Here is a 22,679-nt window from a genome sequence, read left to right as displayed (position 1 = left end):
ACAAAAAGGCGCAGTTCATAAAACCCTTCCATATCATGTGTATTGCCAAAATCTGTAAATTGCAACTCTAAATCAGCAGAAATGTGTAAACCAAAAGGTGCAAAAAAGGCACAAATAAACCCTGCGCCTTTTTTGTGCCTTTTCTAGACACAATAAACAGTCTAAAGACAATGATAAATGTCAGCCATGGTGTGATATTGTTTTCACAAAAACATGATTTAGTTACACTCTTTTATGTGGACACCTAGTGATTGTTATATTTTGGGTCTATTCACACATACATTATTCTGCGCATATTTGATGTGCAGGATTTTAAGCTGTGAATTTCAAGTTGTAGATTTCAATGTAAACTAAAAGGTTAAATGCAGCATTAAATCTGCAGCTTTAAATCCTGTGCATTAAATATGCACAGGATACTGTATGTGTGGATACACCCTCAGAAAGCCTTTCGACTGATGAAAAACACATCCGTGCCACATAATACCTGCAACATGTATACTGACAAATAGCCACGTGGGTGTGAATTTTTGCAAAATTGGGTGTGAAAATGCGGCTGAGAGAGTGTTAATGATGTTGGGGGAGAATATGAATACAAGGCTCCTAATAACCCCCCCCCTGATTTTTCAATAAAATTCCAGGGTTCAATAGGCTGATATGATGGGTAATCTATGTCCTTGATAGGCCACTAGTTAGTAATGGCAAATAATTCAGTAGCGACTACAATGTCCACATTCCTTTCACTTAGGCACAGCTAAGAACACTGTAGATTGTGAGAACACTGTGAAACAGAAGCCCAAATATTAAGCTTCCTAGTATCATGTAAGTATATGCTGGATTGGTGATCGGTCCATGAAGTCATTTCTGTTCTTTATATGCCTGCAAGATGATGTAAAGATCCTTAAACCTGTGTGTTTATCCTTCTAGGTTTATAAAGTGTTTAAAAAAAATATTTTGCACTGAAGAATTTCATCTCAATATTCACTTTTATTTTGTGTGTCTCAGATCTGCTGCTCTTCTTTCTTAACTTAAAGGGGTACTCCACCCTTAGACATCTTATCCCCAAAGGATGTGTTGGGTGCAGTGCAGGAGCGCAAGAGGCTCGTGTTGTCACGGCTACACCCTCCTCAATGCAAGTTTATGGGAGGGGGCGTGGTGTCATGAGTGGGGCGTGGCTGTGATGTCACAAGCCTCCGCCCTACATGGCCAGTCATCTGGCACAGAGAGAAGTTTGCTCCGTGCACCGGATGTCTGGGGTACCGCAGCCAAGATCACGGGGGTCCCCCACGATCAGATTGATGGTGCTCACGGCTGTTGTCTAGTGATCTTAAAGGGTTTACAAACCATGAAACTTACCATGCATTCTCCAGTGTGGGGATCACAAATCTCACTGTGGTTACTGCACTGGCAGGGTACACAGGGGGCAATGTATGGGTAAGACTTGAGCACATTTACTTCTATCACTTGCTCTCTGTAGTAACCAGGTGCACACTCCTGAGAATTGAAAAGATAAAGGTTCTTATACGGAGCATAACAATTTCACATAAAGTAATAAAAAATTTCTACAAATTACCTGACATGAGAGTCCGGAATATCCTGGAGGACATTCACAAATCTCAATAAGAGGAGCATGCTCTCGGCCAGAATGCATCTCTGCTGCTTCCACAGCAATGTCCATTGAGATATTTGAAATCCTATTAATAATAAAATAAAATAAATATTTTGGGGGGTTGTAAAAATATCATTATGAAGCTGTTGGGGCTTTTAGTGTTGTGTATCCTGCACTCCCCTGTTCTCATGGCTCCTACTAAAGTCGGCTGAGCAGACACTGGGGGGGATCTTGTATGACCACTTTTCTCATCTGTTTAAGGGTGCGCTCACACGCTATTACTAGCAGTGGGTTTCCTGCTGTGGGAATCCCGCTGCAAGTTACGCTGCCATTGATTTAAATGGGTCCACAGACAGTCCGCAATAGTGTCAGATTTGCGGACTGTTCGCGTACCCATTTAAATGTATGGTAGCGTAACTCGCAGTGGGTTTCCCGCTGCCAGTTACTAGTGTGTGAACGCACCCTTAGACACTTTTCAGACACTCTTTTACCTCACTTGACAGAGCTGCTTTTTAGTTGTTAAAACTTCTGTGACAAATTTACCAGGTTAAATATACCCTTAGTCACAGCAGGCATACAGGACAATCAGTCAGAGGTGGGTGAAGGAAGAGTAACCTCGGCCAATCTTATGGATCAGCCATCGATTAATTAAGTCTGGGAAAATAACTCAGCTTTCAAAGAGCACCAGTTAACAAAGAAAAGTCCAGGACGGCCATCTGAGGTGCCGGTGGAAAACATTTTTATTTTTTAAATCAACTGGTCCTAGAACGTTATACAGCTTTGTAAATTACTTCTATTTCAAAATATCAATCCTTCCAGTACTTATCAGCTGCTGTATGCTCCACAGGAAGTTCTTTTCTTTTTTAATTTATTTTATGTCTGACCACAGTGCTCTCTTCTGACACCTCTGTCTTTGTCAGGAACCGTCCAGAGAAGGAGCAAATCCTCCTAGCTAACCTATTCTGCTCTGGACAGTTCCTGACATGGACACAGGTGCCAGCAGAGAGCACTGTGGTCAGACAGAAAAGAAATTCAAAAAGAAAAGAACTTCCTCTTTAGTAAACAGCAGCTGATACGTATTGGAAGAATTAAGATTTCTAAATAGAAGTAATTTACAAATCTGTTTACCTTTTGGCACCAGTTGATTTAAAAAAAATAGTTTTCCACTAAACTAAATTACTTTGCAAACAGATCTAATTTGGGCAGACTAAACTAATCGACGAGCGATCCATTAGACTTAATGTCAGCTGAGGTTACTGTAGTTTCCCTCATCTCTGCTAGCCGTGTGTGTCCTGCCCCACATCTGCAACATTTACCTGCAGTCACAAGTCTTCTTGTACCCCCCCATTGTGTCCCTCCCCGACATGTACTGTCCATATATGTGAGTATGTTTATTCAATAAAGAAGAAATAAGAAGACCTGGTGAGTTGCCGATGATTACGGTATTTCCTATCTTCTTGCAATATTTCTCCGGTCTGGAGTTCTGCCAGAGCACCACCTACCTTCATACCCAGTGCTTCCAGCTTTCCCCGAAATACCACAGTCATAGAACAGAAGATGGTAGTGCCGACCATCTTTACTGTTTCATACATTTTACAGGCTAAAAGAAGGTTGCAGCTCAGAGGGCAAATGGTTCCAGATTTCATAGCCTTATTGATCTACATTATTCTATTACTAGCACATTTATTTATGCAAAAGGATAAAAAAAAATGGTTTTGGTGATGTTATGATTGTATTGCTAAGGTTACAATATAAAGCCTGTCAGAGAATAGAACATATGGTAAGTAGAGTACTGTACCTGCTGCATATCACAGTCATACCTGCTCTGTTGTACCCCATAGCCATATGAGGCCTTGATAAGAATGTAATCGATGTGGCTGAGAACAGACATGAAATCTTTCCTTGTAACTGAGTTTTCAGACACAGAGTTATGATATTTCCAATTATCCTGCAGTAAAAAAAAAAAAAAAGAAAAAACACAGTTATGATCTATGCTTTTGGTGATAGGTCTATTAAAAACAGATCAGACACAGCAGGAACCATAAAAGGTATTTATCTACCAAGATGCAACGCGTTTCGCTGCGCATGCGCAGCGAAACGCGTTGCATCTTGGTAAATAGATCCCTTTCATGCTTCCCACTGTGTCTGATGTGGGTCCGTCAACACCACTTGAATCTTGCCGCTAACCACATGGAAGCCTACACCATTCGATTGCTGAATTGAAAAGCTTGAGGGCTGTAGACAGACTAAATATACGCTCATTCTAAATATACGCTCAGATATCTAAATATACGCTCATCATTGTTGTGTATGAACTACACAACTATACTGGGTAAGTGGCCGTGATTCATTAGAGCCTTACCCAACCTCTGGTATTGTTTTACGCTATGGAGCGCTGCTCCTTTCTCTTTTAGATTATTAAAAACAGAGGCAGTCTCAGAGCACCCGATCAACACTACTGCAATGCAACAATGGGGGAGATTTATCAAAACCTGTCCAGAGAAAAAGTTGCTGAGTTGCCCATAGCAACCAATCAGTTTGCTTCTTTCATTTTTTAAAAGGCCTCTGAAAAATTAAAGAAGCAATTTGATTGGTTTCCATGGGCAACTGAGCAACTTTTCCTCTGGACAGGTTTTGATAAATCTCCCCCAATATCTCTAATATCTAAGGTATATAACATCGAGTATGTATTAAAGGAGATCTGTAGTGCTCTGAACTTTATCCCCTATTCGAAGGATAGGGGATAAGTTTTAGATCGCGGGGGGGGGGTCCGAGAGCTGGGGCCGCCGCGATCTCCTGTACAGGGCCGGGGCAATGTACAGGAAAGGGGGCGCCGGCATGTGTAGAGACACATGTAGGGGCGTGTCTGCTGTCGCGTCATGCGGGGACGGAACGCCGTGGAACCCGTACAGGGGATAAAGTTCAGAGCACTAAAGATCACCTTTAAAGTAATGGGTAGATCGGATATAAAAAATGATAGCCCTTTACTAACTAAAATGGTTCTTTACTTTTTTCCAAAGTAGGACACATGGAAAATGGTTATCTTGATACAATGAATTCCGAAAACCGATACAGGAATTGAGAATGGGATTTCTAGATATACCCTAAAAAGTCAATAGTCTCTGCTGTCTAATAAAAGATACTCTAGATACAGTAACCATGCTTATACGTCACACTGTTCATACTTCTTACCTCCCTCATTAGAATTTTCATCTCACTCCTAATACCAATAGCAGGATTTGGTTTATCCATATAAATAGTCATCTTTCTGAGGTGTCCACCTCTCATTACGATGTGTGGCTCCAAGTCCGAAGGACCAGAATCAGAGAGCGCGTAATATGTAACAACATATGTCATCACCCCTCCATAGGACAATAGCTGTCAGGAAGAAAAACAGAACGCAAATACAAAATTACATCTACTCTACATAAAATGTCAGATATTCACAAGTTCAAAGTCAGAGAGAAAGGGAAAGAATCAGTGTATACTGTAACATACTGTATATATGTATATTATATATATATATATAGAAATTAGAGAAACTTGCATCAATGATTACATTTTCTACTAAGGAGTTATATTTGTTCCATATAAAACAATAAAGGAAAAAATATGGATCCATATATCAAGGCCACTATTGTCTTATAAGCATTAGATACAGAGGCCTATTGTTACAGGAATACAAATCATACAATAATATTTGTTCAAGCATTAGTCAGAAAATATAGTTAGTCCAATGATGGACTCTTAATGTATTCTATGAATTAATCATTTTGCCAAAAGTATAATAACTAACAACCTACCCAATAATATCAACTTAAAGGGGTACTCCGCTGGAAAACATTATTTTTAAAATCAACTGGTGCAAAAAAGTTAAACAGATTTGTAAATTTCTTCTATTAAAAAATCTTAAAGAGGTACTCTGGTGCTAAACATCTTATCCCCTATCAAAAGGATAGGGGATAAGATGTTAGATGGCGGGGATCCCACCACTGGGGAGCACCCCCCGTTTTTCAGCTGCACAGAACAAGGATCGCTCTGTGGCAGATGATGGGCGGTGAAGACGACGGAATATCTTGATGTCATGGCCCCACCCCCCTTGTGACGTCACGCCCCCCCTCCTCAATGCAAGTCTATGGGAGGGGGCGTGGTGACCATGATCCCCGCGATCTAACATCTTATCCCCTATCCTTTTGATAGGGGATAAGATGCTTAGCGCCGGATAACCCCTTTAATCCCTCTAGTACTTATCAGCTGATGTATGCTCCACAGGAAGTTCTTTTCTTTTTGAATTTTCTTTCTGTCCGACCACAGTGCTCTCTGCTGACAACTCTGTGCATTGTCCAGAGTAGGAGCAAATCCCCATAGCAAACCTCTCCTGCTGTGGACAGTTCCTGACATGGACAGAGGTGTCAGTGGAGAACACTGTGGTCAGACTGAAAAGAAATTCAAAAAGAAAATAACTTCCTGTGGAGCATACAGCAGCTGATAAGTACTAGAAGAATTAAGATTTTTTAATAGAAGTAATTTACAAATCTGTTTAGTTTCTGTCATCAGTTGATTTGAATTTTTTTTTTCCAGTGGAGTACTCCTTTAACAGTGTTCTGATACTGAGTGAACAATCATAAGACACTTTACTTACCTTATCACCAAGGAACTGCTTGGGTAACTGCCAGTAAAATGTATCCGATAACAGGATCTGTTTTATGACCAATGCATCTAGTAGCATATCAACCTCCTCAGAAAACACGCCATCTGTAGTCCCATTCATATTACCCAGAGATACCACACGGAGAAGGGACTGGTCCGGGACAAGTGAAATCTAAAAATAATTGACATGATATTTAGATTAAAGTGAGACTTAGGTAAAGGTAAGTGTACATGAAAATGTTTGTATATGTTATTCCATTGCATTACTGTATATCTAAATATGATCTGATATCTAACGTAACACCGTAGTTGTGTTTTATGCCATTCATATGACCCCACAGCAAATGCTCAGAATAAATAATAAATGAGGGACTCACTGGGATGTTCACATAGTCTTCAATCTCTGCACACAGCTGGGATACCCCAGAACAGTAACATGGAGAGCAACCGAGAGGGTTATCAGTACGGAGAGCGAAGGTCCCACTCTTACATTCATTACAATAACTTCCAAGAACATTTTCCTGTAAGAGAAGATACGATATATAACTTTTTCCTGTAAATGAAGAGATTATTTATAACATTTTCCTTTAAGAGAAGAGATTATACATAACATTCTCCTCTATGAGAAGTGATTACATTGGATGCTGCTCATGAGACCTGTAATCCCACTGTGTGAACAGTTGCCAAGTGATGACAACATATATAGAACAGTTCCTATCAGTCCGGTTAAATTATAAAGAATGTAATACAGCAGATTGGATCATGACTGGAATGGAGGCTTTTATAGCATTCCAGTGATAAAATGTCATTGTTGGGATGTTAAAGGGGTTATCCACCATAAGGTGATTTTAGTACGTACCTGGCAGACAGTAATGGACATGCTTAGGAAGGATCTGCGCTTGTCTTGGGGCTAAATGGCTATGTTGTGAGATTACCATAACACTGTGGCTAGCTTTTAGTGAACTGGTATTTCCTGTTTGACTTTTCTTTTTTTTCCCTACAAATCCCATAATTCCATTTTCCTCCCTCCCCCACATTGAAACATAAATGAGCTGCATCCATTCAAAAGACCTGTGGTTTTCAATTGGCTGTTGCATTGGTTGCAGATTGATCTCTCTCCCACCAAGCGATCGCTCCACCCATTGAAGCAGACAGGCTCCCTGTCATCAGCTGACTAGTGAGTCAGGTCTCGGCGCATTGCAACCTGGCAAAAATCTGAGACAGCAGTCATTTTGTATGCTGTTACAAATAAATATTGGGGTAAAAATCACATAAGAATTGTGATAAAACTGTCACACGCAAGTACAGACACTATATTATGAACTACACTAACTTTACAGCCCCTGTAGCATAGTAAAAAAAAAAAAAAATTTATGGAATACCCCTTTAATAGTACGACTGATAAAAGTCTAGAAAAATTTCCATGATGCTAAATTTAACACATATTAAAACTGTACCCATTGTCAACCCCTTAAGTTATGTACTTCTGGTAAGAGGGATGTCAGCTACTTTTTTTTGTAATAAAACATTGCTATAGAAGAGAATTACTTATATCAAGAGGTTTAGGGTACGTTCCCACACGGCGTATTTTGCTGCGTATTTGCTGCGTATTTGGTGCTGCGTATTTTCCTACCCATTGACTTCAACAGAGAAAATAAAATACGCAGCAGCAAATACGCAGCAAATACGCCGTGTGGGAATGTACCCTTAGAGTCATGTGAGCTTCTGTATTATTTTTCTCTTACTTTTCAACCTCAAATTCTATTTATTTATTTTTATTTTCTTTTTTTTTTTTTCTTATTTTATAAACACCCCTTTCTTCTCTTTTTCTTTTCTACATACCTAATGTCTTTCTATAAAGGTTCCTTTTCCTCTTTTTCATTTTAGGGTTACATATTTGAGGTATCAACCATTCACATTCTTGTTAAAAGAGAACACTCAAAGATATTTCGATAGGAGCTATATATATATATATATATAATTCAAACTGTTGAAGACATTTCTATTGTTAATTTCTATTGGTTCATTTCTTTTGTTTATATAGCATAATATAACATTGTTTTATTTTGTTCATATTAAAGGGAAACTGTCATCAGTTTTACTCCCACCAACCTGCTGTGTAGTGCAGGTGACACTGATGATAATACTTACCTGTCCCCGATCCATAGCCCCGCTGGTCCGTTTTCTTCAACTTCCAGACGGCAGGCTTGGTGCATTGGTGGAGCTTTAGGGGCACGCTGACATCACTGCTGTTTCTTCCCCAAGCCTGCTAGCAGCCGGACCCAGAGGAAAGGCAGCAGCAGTGATGTTAGCGTGCTTCTAAAGCTCTACATGCCCACCAAGCCTGCCACCTGAACAAGGAATGGCACAATGGAATGGGGACAGGTAAGAATAGTTATTATCAGTGTCACCTGATATACAAACTTGTACCAACAGGTCAATGTGGGTGAAACTGATGTCAGCTTCCCTTTAAAACTACTATGCACATCAATATGGACTATTCAAGAAGCCATTCATCTTTGAATAGATCCTCTCCTTAAAGGGGTATTCCTCCCCACACATCTTATCCCCTATCCATAGGATAGGGGATAAGATGTCTGATCGCGGGGGTCCCACCCACCGCTGGGGCCCCCTGCAATCTTGGCTGCGACTACCCAGACATCCGGTGCACGGAGCGAACTTCATTCCATGCCGGATGACTGGCGATGCAGGGCGGAAGCTCGTGATGCCACAGCCACACCATGCCCCTCAATGCAAGTCTATGGGAGGGGACGTGATGGCCGTCATGCCCCCTCCAATAGACTTGCATTGAGGGGGGCGTGGCTGTGACATCACAAGCGGGGCGTGGCCGTGACGGCACGAGCCCCCGGCGGTGAACCTGATGGCGGCGGGGACCCTCACGAACGTCGGGTGCAGCACGGAGATCGTGAGGGTCCCCAGTGGCGGTACCCCTGTGATCAGACATCTTATCCCCTATCCTTTTGATAGGGGATAAGATGTTTTGGGGCGGAGTACCCTTTTAATGGACTCTTTCTGAAATGTTTGTTCTTTCTTATTCTAATGACATATAACTAGTCATATTTTCTCTTTACTTGTCTGGAAAATATTTTTAATGTTTTCTAAATAAACAGTTATAACAAAAAATGTTCAAATAAAAGAGACTAACAAATACAGAACCAGTCCAGTAGATGGCAGTGTCTCACCAAGCATTTCTCTAGTTGAGTGTCAATACATATAGATAGCTCAGATTGCTGCGATTATTCATGTGCAGACACTAAACTAGTCTATGGATTGTTCTTCTGCACTCAATATACAGTTGCTAACCTTGCAAGCACAGGCCCCGGTTTCTTCTTCACAGCTGCACAGTTTCTGTTCGTCGTCACACCAGGCAGATTGGGTTCCCTTGGCATCACAATCGCATGCAATACAATTGGGGTATTTTCTGTATCCAAATAGACAAGCATTGCATGTCTGCCCACCAAACTCGTTTCTGCACGGGCACTGGCCAGTTGTAAGGTCACATTGGAGCTGGTTTGACCCTTCCCTGCTGCAGTTGCATTCCTACAAGAATTCAGTATGATGTAAGTTCCATTGCGTGCGTGCTTATGCCATCAGTTTCGGATTTTTAACTTATAAAACAGGTGACAGTAAAAAGTTATAGCAGTTTTTCACTATAAATATTCAATGTAATTCACTGACCAAAATATAGGACTATAAAAGTGGTCTATAAACGAGAATTTATAGCAGTTATAAAGTGCATTCCTGGTCATAAATTCATTGCCATATGAACATCAAGATCAACTAAGAAATCACTACCCATGGAAGCCTTTGTTTCTTTTCCTGATCTATTCCTAAAATTCCCTATTTCTAGCTTAAAGGGGTACTCCGGTGGAAAACTTTTTTTTTTTTTATGAACTGGTGCCAAAAAGTTAAACAGATTTGTAAATTACTTCTATTAAAAAATCGTAATCCTTCCAGTACTTATTAGCTGCTGAATATTACAGAGGAAATTCTTTTCTTTTTGGAACACAGTGCTCTCTACTGACATCTCGAGCACAGTGCTCTTTGCTGACATCTCTGTCCATTTTAGGAACTGTCCAGAGCAGCATGTGTTTGCTATGGGGATTTTCTCCTACTCTTGACAGTTCCTAAAATGAACAGAGATGTCAGCAGAGAGCACTGTGGTCATGATGTCAGCAGAGAGCTCTGTGTTCCAAAAAGAAAAGAAATTCCTCTGTGGTGTTCAGCAGCTAATTAGTACTGGAAGGATTAAGATTTTTTAATAGAAGTAATTTACAAATCTGTTTAACTTTCTGGCACCAGTTGATTTAAAAAAAAAAAAGTTTTCCACTGGAGTACCCCTTTAACCATTTGAATAGTTAATTGAGAGAGAAATGTGTAAGGCTAGCGAAAGGTAATAATAGTTTTGCTCTAGGTCAGTGTTTACCCAAACAGTATGTCTCTAGCTGTTGCAAAACTACAACCCCCAGCATGCCCGGACAGCCTTTGGCTGTCCAGGGATGCTAGGAGTTGTAGTTTTGCAACAGCTAGAGAAACACTATTTGGAAAACCCTGCTCTAGGGAACCATACAGCATCCTTCCTATTTCCTACGGCCTTAGTACTATTTAGATGCTAATAACAATCTTCAGGAGCTTGGCAGATTACAATCATCTTATTTTTAGTGAAAGCCGAAGTATGTGCTTTCTCTACCTGTGCCAAACAGAAAGCATTCACAAGAAGGCTGCTCATTGAAGGCACTCTTCAAAAAAAGGCCAACTTAAAGGGGTTGTATGGTGAAAAGTGTTTTTCATAAAAAAAAACAATGCTACACTTTACCACATTCCCTCACTCCAGTATTGCTACTCCCAATCTCTGGTGAACTGCAATTCCTGATGCTGGGAGTCAATATGTTAGATTGCTGCACAACCAATCACTATCTGAGGCACTGCTGTGGCTAGTGATAGGCTTAGCGGCAATGTGACTAGGATCAGCATGAGACACTGTTACTGAATCAATCATTAGCTGAGCAGCATTCTGATGTATTGACCTCCAGCACCAGGAAGTGAAGTACAGTGGAGACTGGGAGCAGTGATACTAGAGGCAGTGGTGGAGCCTGGGAGGTAAGTACAGTTTTTTTTTTTTGCTTTTTTGTTTAAGCAGGCAGTCTGCCCATTTTTTTATTAGAAAAATGCTTTTTGACAAACAACCTCTTTTTGTCAACCTTCTAAGCTAGAAGTTCTGTCAACTTCAAGGACTGGTGATGTTCTTTGCTAAAACATAGGAAGAGCCCATCATGTTCTTGGCTTCTACCTGGGCTGCCACTTTAGTATCACCCAAGAGCATAACTCATGGCTTAGTTCCCCTATACAGGGCAACCAGGGTTTTAGATTGGTAAGGAAATAGATAACCATACACACTCCCGAAGATGTGAAGGAGGGACATCCCATGTTGAACCATACCCTTGTGACAAAATCACGAGACCAAAATGCATCTATGCGTAGAATTTTGGTCAGTATGTTTAGCGCAAGTCAAGAGTGGAACTAACATAATAAGACTATAATGAAAAGATTTGCAAGTTTCTTTTTGTTTTGAACCCACTCTCGGCTTTAGATAAAAAAAATTACCTAAATATTCTATGTGAACCCAGCCTAAGACTGCTAAAAAGTTAAAATAAAATACAAGTAGATTAGGTAACATGTCACTCGTAGTGCAGAAATATATATCTACAAACATCACAATATGGAAATGTTCAGATTCCATTTCATACCAAACATCCAAGCTCAGGATCATGGCCCCAGTAGTTGGCATCACAATATTCGCACTTTGGTCCATGGGTGTTTGGAGGGCAAATACATTCGCCAGTTCTTGGGTTGCAGTTGTTTTGTGTGTGCGCACATTCGCAAGCTAGAGATAAACACAAATGGATCCAACATTGATGCAGAGCTATAGAAATAACATAGACTAAATCACATGGAGCATACATCTGGGACTACAGCTTATAAAATTGGTTTCAAGCTACAACATAATTCCTCTAAAATGTCCCTCGGGATCGTATTTGTTGTAAAGATAAACAATCTAAGCCTGCATTCACACTCTTTTGATGCAGCTGTTTTTGCCAAATAAAGCAATGGATAAAAAAAGAGAACAGAAGTAGAATTACATTATTATAAATTTAATTCTCAGTTCTAGCTAAAGAAACCGCATCAAAAACAACATGTGTGAATCCAACCTAAGCGGGTGCCCTTCACATAAAATGGATGATCCCAGGGATGGAAATCATAACGGGGGAGATTTATCAAAACCTGTGCAGAGGAAGAGTGGTGCAGTTGCCCATAGCAACCAATCAGATTGCTTCTTTCATTTTCCACAGGCCTCTAAAGAGGCCTGTGGAAAATGAAAGAAGCAATCTGATTGGTTGCTATGGGCAACTGCACCACTCTTCCTCTGCACAGGTTTTGATAAATCTCCCCCATTGTCCCTTTTGTAGTGAATATATATAACATGAACATGAGTCAATACATCATCACTGTATATTGGCTGTCATCACTGGTCAGACTGGAAAAATACTATAAAAATCAGGATTACACCATTACAATGAATGGACTCACTTTAATATACGTCTAATAAAACTTACGCGTGCAGCCACCATCCTTGTATCCATAAAACCCATACGCACAGATGTCACATTTATCCCCTGCCACGCCAGCAACACATGGGCACTGCCCTGCATCATTGCACACTTCAGAGATTGAACCCGATTGGCTACAGTTACATGGAAGACATCCAAGACCAGATGTCAAGCCGTAGAATCCGGGCTGGAGAAAAGAAAATGAAGATTACATTTAACACACACCATGACAGAAAATACACGAACATTAAAGCTGAAAGTCTGTATAGTAAATGCTTATACTATTAACTGAATTAATGTGAAATATTTATGCACAAAAAATTGGCTCTTACCGCACACTGGTCACATTGCTTCCCTAATACATTAGGTTTACACTCGCACAAGCCGGTTTGATGGTGGCATACTGCAGAAACGGAGCTATTTGGGTGGCAGTCACATGCTTTAAACAAAAACATAAAATATAATAATTACATAATGCAATGATTGAATAACATATTTTATACACATGTGATGTTTACTTGCTACTATTGTTGACCTGTGCACTATAGTAGACCACACCAAGGTAGAGATACCAAATGATTATTACAGCCAAATATTACAAATGCTACTGGACATCCTCAAACTCAGTTGTATGTTTTCAGAGGGGTTCTACAAACACCTACCACTACAGTTCTTTGACAAGATGGCATCACCATAAAAACCTTCTGCACATCTTTCACAATGCCGCCCAGCTGTGTTTCCAATGCATCTAAGACATTCTCCTGTCAGTGAATTGCAGTGACCGTCTTCAAACGGATCAATGTTGCCATTACAGTCACAAGGGACACAGGATCCTCCTGGCACTAGTGGGTTGCCAAAGTAACCATTTGCACACCTAAAATGAATGCAGAGTTTATAAGACCTAATTTGACCTATGAACTGTCAAGATTGGATATTGAATTATTAAGACATTTTAATTAGAATCCAATTATACTGCTGAAAACAATGAAGTTGAGACTTATGTAACATTATATTATTATGATTATTATTGTTATTGTATGTGTGTGGTCAGATTTGAGAAAACATCTGAACTTAAAGGGGTTATCATACAAAAGTTATCCCTTACAGATAGGATAGAAGATAAATTACTAACTGTTGAGAGTACGACCACTTAGAGGTTAAATGTTCCCAGGAATAATCCGAGTGCACCCTGCACGAGCAGCCAGTGCTTTCTTCATTCTAGGTTATCAGCCGTATTTGGAAGCCCCATGAAGAATAAATGGAGCACTGCCTGTGCATGTAAAATACACTGTTATTTCTGTTATTTCTGGAGGGCATTTCACACCTACAATCATGGCCATAAATGTTGGCACCCCTGAAATTTTTCAAGAAAATGGATTGTAGTAAGACATATTTTGCTATACACATGTTTATTCCCTTTTATGTGTATTGGAACTAAACCAAAAAAGGGAGGGAAAAAAGCAAATTGGACATAATGTCATACCAAACTCCAAAAATAGGCTGGACAAAATTATTGGCACCCTTTCAAAATTGTGGAAAAATAAGATTGTTTCAAGCATGTGATGCTTCTTTAAATTCACCTGGGGCAAGTAACAGGTGTGGGCAATATAAAAATCACACTTGAAGCCAGATAAAAAGGAGAGAAATTCACTTAGTCTTGCCACACTAAGCATGGACAACAAATAGAGGAGAAAAGAACTGTCTGAGGACTTGATAACCAAAATTGTGGAAAAATATCAACAATCTCAAGGTTACAAGTCCATCTCCAGAGACCTAGATTAGCCTTTGTCCACAAACCCATGGCACTGTAGCTAATTTCCCTGGACGTGGACGGAAGAGAAAAATTGATGAATGGTGTCCACGCAGGATAGTCCGGATGGTGGATAAGCAACCTCAAACAAGTTCCAAAGATATTCAAGCTGTCCTTCAGGCTCAGGGAGCATCAGTGTAAGCACAAACTATCTGTTGACATTTAAATTAAATGAAAAGCTATGGCAGGAGACCCAAGAGGACCCCACTGCTGACACAGAGACATAAAAAAGCAAGACTACATATTGCCAAAATTAACTTGAGTAAGCCAAAATCCTTCTGGGAAAACATCTTGTGGACAGATGACCAAGATAGAGCTTTTCGGTAAAGTACATCATTCTACTGTTTACCGAAAATGGAATGAGGCCTACAAATAAAAGAACACAGTACCTACAGTGAAATATGGTGGAGGTTCAATGATGTTTTGAGGTTGTTTTGCTGCCTCTGGAACTGGGTGCCTTGAATGTGTGCAAAGCATCATGAAATCTGAGGATTACCAATGGATTTTGGGTCGCACTGTAGAGCCCAGTGTCAGAAAGCTGGGTTAGGATCCGAGATCTTGGGTCTTCCAGCAGGACAATTACCCCAAACATACGTCAAAAAGCACCCAGAAATGGATGGCAACAAAGCACTGGAGAGTTCTGAAGTGGCCAGCAATGAGTCCAGATCTAAATCCCATTGAACACCTGTGGAGAGATCTTAAAATTGCTGTTGGGAAAAGGCGCCCTTCCAATAAGAGAGACCTGGAGCAGTTTGCAAAGGAAGACTGGTCCAACATGCCGTCTGAGAGGTGAAAGAAGCTTATTGATGGATATAGGAAGCGACTGATTTCAGTTATTTTTTCCAAAGGGTGTACAACCAAATATTAAGTTTAGGGTGCCATATTAAGTTAAGGGTGCCAATACTTTTGTCCAGTCCATTTTTGGAGTTTGGTGTGACGATATGTCCAATTTGATTTTTTTCCTCCCTTTTTTGGTTTAGTTCCAATACACACAAAGGGAATAAACATGTGTATAGCAAAACATGTGTTACTGCAATCCTTATCTGTGAGAAATACTTCATTTTCTTGAAAAATTTCAAAGGTGCCAATATTTACGGCCATGACTGTATTTCCATGATTGTCCATTGTCCCAGCAGCAGGACCCTCACCAAACAGCTAGTTATCCCCTATTTTATTGATAGGGGATAACTTTTGATTAAATAACTCCTTTAATTAAACTCATTCATCCATCACAACATATAAATAGGTACTGCCAAATCCAAAAGAATTTTTATATGTTGTTACTGATAAAAAATCAAAGACCTTTTGTAATGAGGTTGTTGAATCTGAATATTTTTTATTCAGATTCGCCAACCTCATTACAAAAGGTCTTTGATTTTTTATCAGTAACAACATATAAAAATTATTGGGGATTTGGCAGTACCTATTTATATGTTGTGATGGATGAATGAGTTTAATTAAAGGGGTTATTTCATCAAAAGCCTTAACACCTTCATTTGATTTGTGCCTTAACCCCTTAACAACGAGCGCCGTAAATGTACGTCCTGGTGAGGTGGTACTTAACGCACCAGGACGTACATTTATGTCCTAAGCATAACCACGAGCATCAGAGCGATGCCCGGATCATGCGCGGCAGGTCCCGCGGATGCCCGCCATTAACCCCTCAGATGCTGTGATCAATGCAGATCATGGCATCTACAGCATCGCGGTCCCTAAAATGGATGATCGGATCGTCAGCAGTGCTGCTGCAACGATCCGATCATCCAGCACGGCAGACTGAGATCCCCTCACCTGGCTCTGCTGCCTTCCCGGTGTCTTCTGCTCTGATCTGCCTTCCCGCAGACCAGAGCAGAAGATGACCGATAATGCTGATCAGTGCTGTGTCCTATACATAGCACTGAACAGTATTGGCAATCGAGTGATTGCTATAAATATTCCCCTATGGAGACTATTAAAGTGTAAAAATAAAAGTTAAAAAATTAAGTAAAATAAATGTGAAAAACCCCCTCCCCCATTAAAAACGTAAATTGTCCCATTTTCCCTATTTCACCACCAAAAAGTGTTAAAAAAAATATTTTATATACATATTTGGTATCGCCGCTTGCGTAAATATCTGAACTATTAAAATAAAATGTTAATGATACTGTACAGTGAACGGCGTGAACATAAAAATTAAAAAAAGTCCAAAATAGATGCTTTTTTATAACATTTTATTCCCCAAAAATTTATAAAAAATTGATTAAAAGTTCTCTATAAGCAAATATAGTATCAATAAAAAGTACAGAGCACGGCGCAAAAAATGAGCCCTCATACCGCTGCTTATACGGAAAAATGAAAAAGTTATAGGTCTTCAAAATAGGGGGATTTAAAACATACTAATTTGGTTAAAAAGTAATAGAAAAGTATGTTATCATGGGTATCATTTTAATCATATTGACCCAAAGAATAAAGAACACATGTCATTTTTACCGTAAATTGTACGGCGTGAAAACAAAACCTTCCAAAATTAGCAAAATTGTGGTTTTCTTTTTAATTTCACCACACAAATAGTATTTTTTTGGCTGCGCAATACATTTAATGGTAAAGTGAGTGACGGCATTACAACGGACAACTGGTCACGCAAAAAACAAGCCCTCATACTATGAAAATATAAAAGAGTTATGATTTTTTGAAGGCGAGGAGGAAAAAACGAAAACGTAAAATTTTAATTGTCTGCTTCCTTAAGGCCCAAATGGGCTGCGTCCTTAAGGGGTTAAAGGGGTATTCCAGAAAAAAAAAATGTATATATCAACTGGCTCCAGAAAGTTAAACATATTTGTAACTTCTATAAAAAATATTAATCCTTCCAATAATCAGATGCTGAAGTTGAATTGTTCTTTTCTGTCTGGCAACAGTGCTCTCTACTGACATCTCTGCTTGTCTCGGGAACTGCACAGAGTAAAAGAGGTTTGCTTCTCCTCTGGACAGTTCCTGAGACAGGTGTCATCAGAGAGCACTTAGACAGAAAAGAACAACTCAACTTCAGCAGCTAATAAGTACTAAAAGGATTAAGATTTTTTAATAGAAGTAATTTACAAATCTGTTTCACTTTCTGGAGCCAGTTGATATATATATATATATAAGTTTTTTCCTGGATAACTCCTTTAAGGAAGTTTTTTTCTCCTCGCCTTCTAAAAATTATAACTCTTTTATATTTTCATCCACAGACTAGTATGAGGGCTTGTTTTTTGCGCGAACAGTTGTTTTTTGCATTGACATCCCTCATTTTACCATAAAATGTATGACGCAACCAAAAAAATACTAATTGTGTGGAGAAATTGATAAGAAAAATGCAATTTTGCTAATTTTGGAAGGTTTCGTTTTCACGCTGTACACTTTAAGCTAAAACAGACATGTTTTCTTTATTGTTTAAGTCAATACAATTAAAATTATACCCATGATTACATACTTTTCTATTATTGTACCACTTTAAAAAAATCGCTAATTTTTAACCAAATTAGTAAGTTTCAAATCCCTCTATTTTTGCTGACCTATAACTTTTTTATTTTTTCGTATTAGAGGTGGTATGAGGGATCATTTTTGGCATCATGATTTGTACTGTTTATTGATCTTACATTTGCATATGTAAAACTTTTAATAAATTTTTTATCATTTTTTTGGGAAATAAAATGTTATTAAAAAAAAGCAGCAATTTGGAACTTTTTTTTTCCGTTCACGCCGTTCACTATTATATTTTAATAGTTCAGATATTTAAGCATGCAGCGATACCAACATTTTTGTACTTTTATTTTTACACTTTAATAGTCCCCATAGGACTATTTATAGCAATCAGTTGATTGCTAATACTGTTCAGTGCTATGCATAGGGCATAGCACTGATCAGTATTATTGGCTATCTACTGCTCTGGTTAATCTCAGACCAGAGCAGGAGACGCCGGGAAACAGACGGAGGCAGGTGAGGGGACCTCCGTCCGCCATTATGGATGATCGGATCCCCACAGCAGCGCTGCGGGCGATGTGATCATCCACATTAAGTGCCGCACTGCCGCAGATGCCGTGATCTATACTGATCACGGCATCTGAGGGGTTAATGGAGAACATCTGCGCGATCGCGGATGTCGGCTATTACCGGCGGGTCCCTGGCTGCTATCAGCAGCTGGAACCTGCCGCACATGACCCAAGCATCACTCCGATGTTCGCGGTCATGTACACGATGTAAATGTACATCCGCACCAGGACGTACATTTACATCCTGCGTTCTTAAGGGGTTAAAGAAAACAGCTCCTAAAAATTCCACCACTAGGGGTCCCCATACATAACTGGACACTAACCAGTCCTGCAGCAGATTCAGGCTTGTCCATGAGTCATGGACAATAGATGAGTTACGGACAAGGCTATATGAGCAGACACACCAATCACCTCCCACCACCACAAGGGAGGGATTTTTATAATAAATATAGGTGAGGTTATGTACAGCAAATAAAAATTAGATGTACGTAAAAATTAGACGTAAATGTTTGGCTATCCTGTTGTAAAGTCTGTTTAATTTTAAACAGAACGGATGGATCCATTTTTTTTTTTTTTTGCACAATGCAAGTCTATGACAACAGGATGCCATAGGCATCCAGTTGCACCACCCTGTCAGACATGTTTTTTTTTCCTTTTTAATTGATTATAACACCCCTAAGAATGGCAAACAAAAGAAAAAAATGATCCACTCAGAAACAGATTAAAATGGATGCAAACTGATACAAAGCATCTGTCTGTAAAACATTTAATCGGTATGCAAAGACTAGCTTGATATTTAAGAAAAAAAAAAGGCACACCGGTACAAAAGAGAAGGAAATAAGGCCTCATAGGTGTCAAAATACATACTTTTCACATTGTGCCCCTGTATAGCCCGGTGCGCACTGGTCACAAATAATGTCTTCATCAGTGGACAGATAACAAGTTGGGCTGAAACTGAAGGAAAATATGATTTATTAAACAAGTGTGTCTGTGCCTATCTTTACATATAATAGGTGAGAAACATACACAACTATGGAGAGAGTAATATAAAAAGGAGTAATGAAAAGAAAAATAGTCTCACTTATTGGAAGGGATGGTCAAAGGGCAGGCACATGGCTGGCAGTCATTGGGTGTTCTGTTGGTGGGGTCCCCATAGAAGCCTGGCAAACACTGGTCACAGTGAGCACCTGTAGTGTTGTGTTGACACCCCTAAAGATCATACATTATGAGCTGGTATTAGAATGTGGTGGTACATTAAGAATAGTATAGAAACAGAAATAAGTAAAACAAAAACAAAAAGAAAACTGAATACGATGTTCCCCATTGTATGTACAAATATGAATGTCTATGAAATGTCTGGTTATATAGTCATTTGCTCGGATAGAGAGCACATGACTGAGAGGGTGCACTCTCTAGTGACAGGCTGTACATTTTTTTGTTATTGTTTGAATGATACTTACATAACATGCTCCATGGATATCACATTCAGTTGCATGGCCATTACACTCACAAGGCTGACAAATGCCACCAAATAGGGTCCCACCGACTCTGTAGTAACCGGGGATGCAAGACTAGAAAACATATTCACAACAAATAAGTTACTCTGGTTTTAACAAAAGTGCCACGTTTTGTATAAAGACGCATCATTTTTTGATAAATAGTGTTGGGCACGAATATTCGCATTTCACATTTTTAGCGTGAATATCGCAAATTCGCAAATTCGCGAATATTGCCAATATATTTGCTATATATTCGAAATTGCAAATGTTCGCTTTTTTCCGCATATGTGCATTTGCACATATTTGCATATGCACATATTCGTATATGTGAATATTCGCATATGCCCATGTGCGCATATTCGCATGTGCGCATATTCGCATATGTGATTATTTGCATATTCCTTCTTTTCACTTGTGGGCCAATTAGAATGATGCAAATTCACTTGTCAAAGGTTATCAACAACATCCCTAGCAACCAATAGTAAAGTTGCCCACCCCCTCACTGTTTTCTTCCTCGAATACGCGAATAGGTGAATATTTGTATATGCAAATATTTGCATATGCGAAAATGCAAATATAACGAATACGTGAAATTTGCTAATATAGGACGAATATTCTTCTGTATATCCGCAAAATATTGTGAATTTGAATATGGGCAATGCTGCTCATCACTATTGATAAACATTAAAGATGACATTTATTCTGCAGAACTGTACAGGGATCAACAAGCCTATTTTTATATAATGGGTATAATATTATAGGTGATTTAACAAAATATTTTTTTTTGAGAAAAGCCAGCATGTACAATATTGTAAATTCATCCAATTCCAACTAATTTCCTGTAAATTTCAACTCATTTCCAGTCATAAATAAATCAAATTTATTATTACTTAATATTACATATTTGCAAGTGTGATCTTTAGGGGTTGTCCTTTTTTTGTGAGCTAAACAGCTTGTCCTCCAATCTGCTACATTTTACTTACTCTACTTTGTAGTAAACGCATACAGAGTTATTTTGCTGATGTGTCAGGGTGCGTTCACACGGAGTAATTCAAGAGGAATTTACTTGAGTAATTCCTCTTGAATTCTCCGCTCCAAATTAATGCACATCCCCTCTGCCCATTGACTTTAATGTTATTTCTGCTGGCCTGTTCCCACTGCGGAAATTCTGGTAGTAGAATTCTGACGCTGAATTCCGTTCCGCTTGAAGAAAGAACATGTTCATTCTTCAAGCGGAATCCGCTAGCAGAAATCAACTGAAGTCAATGGTAAAAAAAAATTCCGCCCGACATCGATTTTTCTCGGAATTCGTGCGCAATTCGTGGGCAATTTGTGCGGAATTTGCGCACAATTTGCACGGAAATGGCTGAAAAACCCTTCACTTCTTTCTCCCCCATGTCCGCTCGCAATCCCGCGTGCAATTCCGCGCATATTGTGCGCGAATTTCCCGCAAATAAAAAAAAAAATTTTTCCGCCCGTGAATTACTCTTCATTTACTCCGTGTGAACGCACCCTTAAGCTCAGAAACGATTACCTAGGATTATATTATTGTAGAAAATCTACAGTACATGCCCTTTTTCGGCTTTCAGGATCTAATGTAAAAAGAATGGCATGCATAAAAAATTTGAACTTGTCTCTACCAATAATAAAAATAAAACATCTCCATACCACAGAATGTGCTTCCTGTGCTGTAGTCTAGCTACTCATTTACCTGGCACTTGAATGCCTTTTATTAATTCGGATACTGACTATTTTCCCCACGCTTTTGGATGGTTTAGGGAGATATTGCACCTCCAGAGGATGGAGGAACTCATAGTAGATACTACTTAACATTTAGTACATCACTATAATTTATGAAATCCCTGGATAGAATTCACAGAACTACCTGATTTTAGGACTATTTGATGATATGTGTGTTACCTTTCCCTTCCTGTCACACATACTCTGAAGCCTCATATTGTTTACACTCTTGGTCCATTATATTAAGAGCACCATATTATGTGTTTGCGCTTGTTCTATTCTTGTATTATTCTAATTGTTACACATCCACACCGTCTATCTGGTGTAGGATCCTATTGAGGCACTTGTAGTCCGCTGCAGGCATCCTCCATTGTATGCATTTTTATGCTGGGGATCGCCCCTAGCAACGGACTACAAGGGCAGGATCTGCTCCCCCAGTATAAATGCACAACTGCATCTGGGGTTGAGCACCTCCAGCCATTTGAGACCACGTTTTTTGTTGTTGCGCTTGTTCTGTGCATGATTTACATGGCTATGGCTGTTTTGTTCTTTTTAATCTTGGCAGTTGCATGTGCATTCTGATATCTTGCCTTAATTAACATCTATTTCCATACACTTTCTTTTCCTGCTGAGCCAGGTATGAGGTTTACACCGCTATTATTATAGTCCCCCAGCCACCCCCCTTTACCTCCCATGTTTTTTTGGTTTGAAAATCAACAAACATTTTGAATATGTGAA

General features: G+C 39.4%; 1 protein-coding gene across 1 annotated transcript in view; it reads right to left on the bottom strand.

The window, feature by feature from the left end:
- The window catches only part of LAMA1 (laminin subunit alpha 1), a 197,171-nt gene that overhangs the window by 91,320 nt on the left and 83,172 nt on the right, over positions 1 to 22,679 (bottom strand). Inside the window, exons 16-29 of the mRNA XM_056521606.1 lie at positions 20,163 to 20,273; positions 19,784 to 19,911; positions 19,570 to 19,656; positions 13,548 to 13,759; positions 13,218 to 13,324; positions 12,892 to 13,072; positions 12,025 to 12,161; positions 9,581 to 9,817; positions 6,634 to 6,777; positions 6,249 to 6,428; positions 4,799 to 4,984; positions 3,427 to 3,554; positions 1,571 to 1,691; positions 1,354 to 1,491 (exon numbers count right to left, since the gene is read on the bottom strand). Coding sequence (XP_056377581.1) covers positions 1,354 to 1,491; positions 1,571 to 1,691; positions 3,427 to 3,554; positions 4,799 to 4,984; positions 6,249 to 6,428; positions 6,634 to 6,777; positions 9,581 to 9,817; positions 12,025 to 12,161; positions 12,892 to 13,072; positions 13,218 to 13,324; positions 13,548 to 13,759; positions 19,570 to 19,656; positions 19,784 to 19,911; positions 20,163 to 20,273 — 2,097 coding nt within the window. The remainder of the gene's footprint in view (positions 1 to 1,353; positions 1,492 to 1,570; positions 1,692 to 3,426; positions 3,555 to 4,798; positions 4,985 to 6,248; positions 6,429 to 6,633; positions 6,778 to 9,580; positions 9,818 to 12,024; positions 12,162 to 12,891; positions 13,073 to 13,217; positions 13,325 to 13,547; positions 13,760 to 19,569; positions 19,657 to 19,783; positions 19,912 to 20,162; positions 20,274 to 22,679) is intronic.

Source organism: Hyla sarda, chromosome 5 (assembly GCF_029499605.1).
Source record: "Hyla sarda isolate aHylSar1 chromosome 5, aHylSar1.hap1, whole genome shotgun sequence".
NCBI classification, from domain to species: domain Eukaryota; kingdom Metazoa; phylum Chordata; class Amphibia; order Anura; family Hylidae; genus Hyla; species Hyla sarda.
Note: the sequence above shows the minus strand (reverse complement) of the source record. Positions and strands in the feature narration are given on the sequence as shown.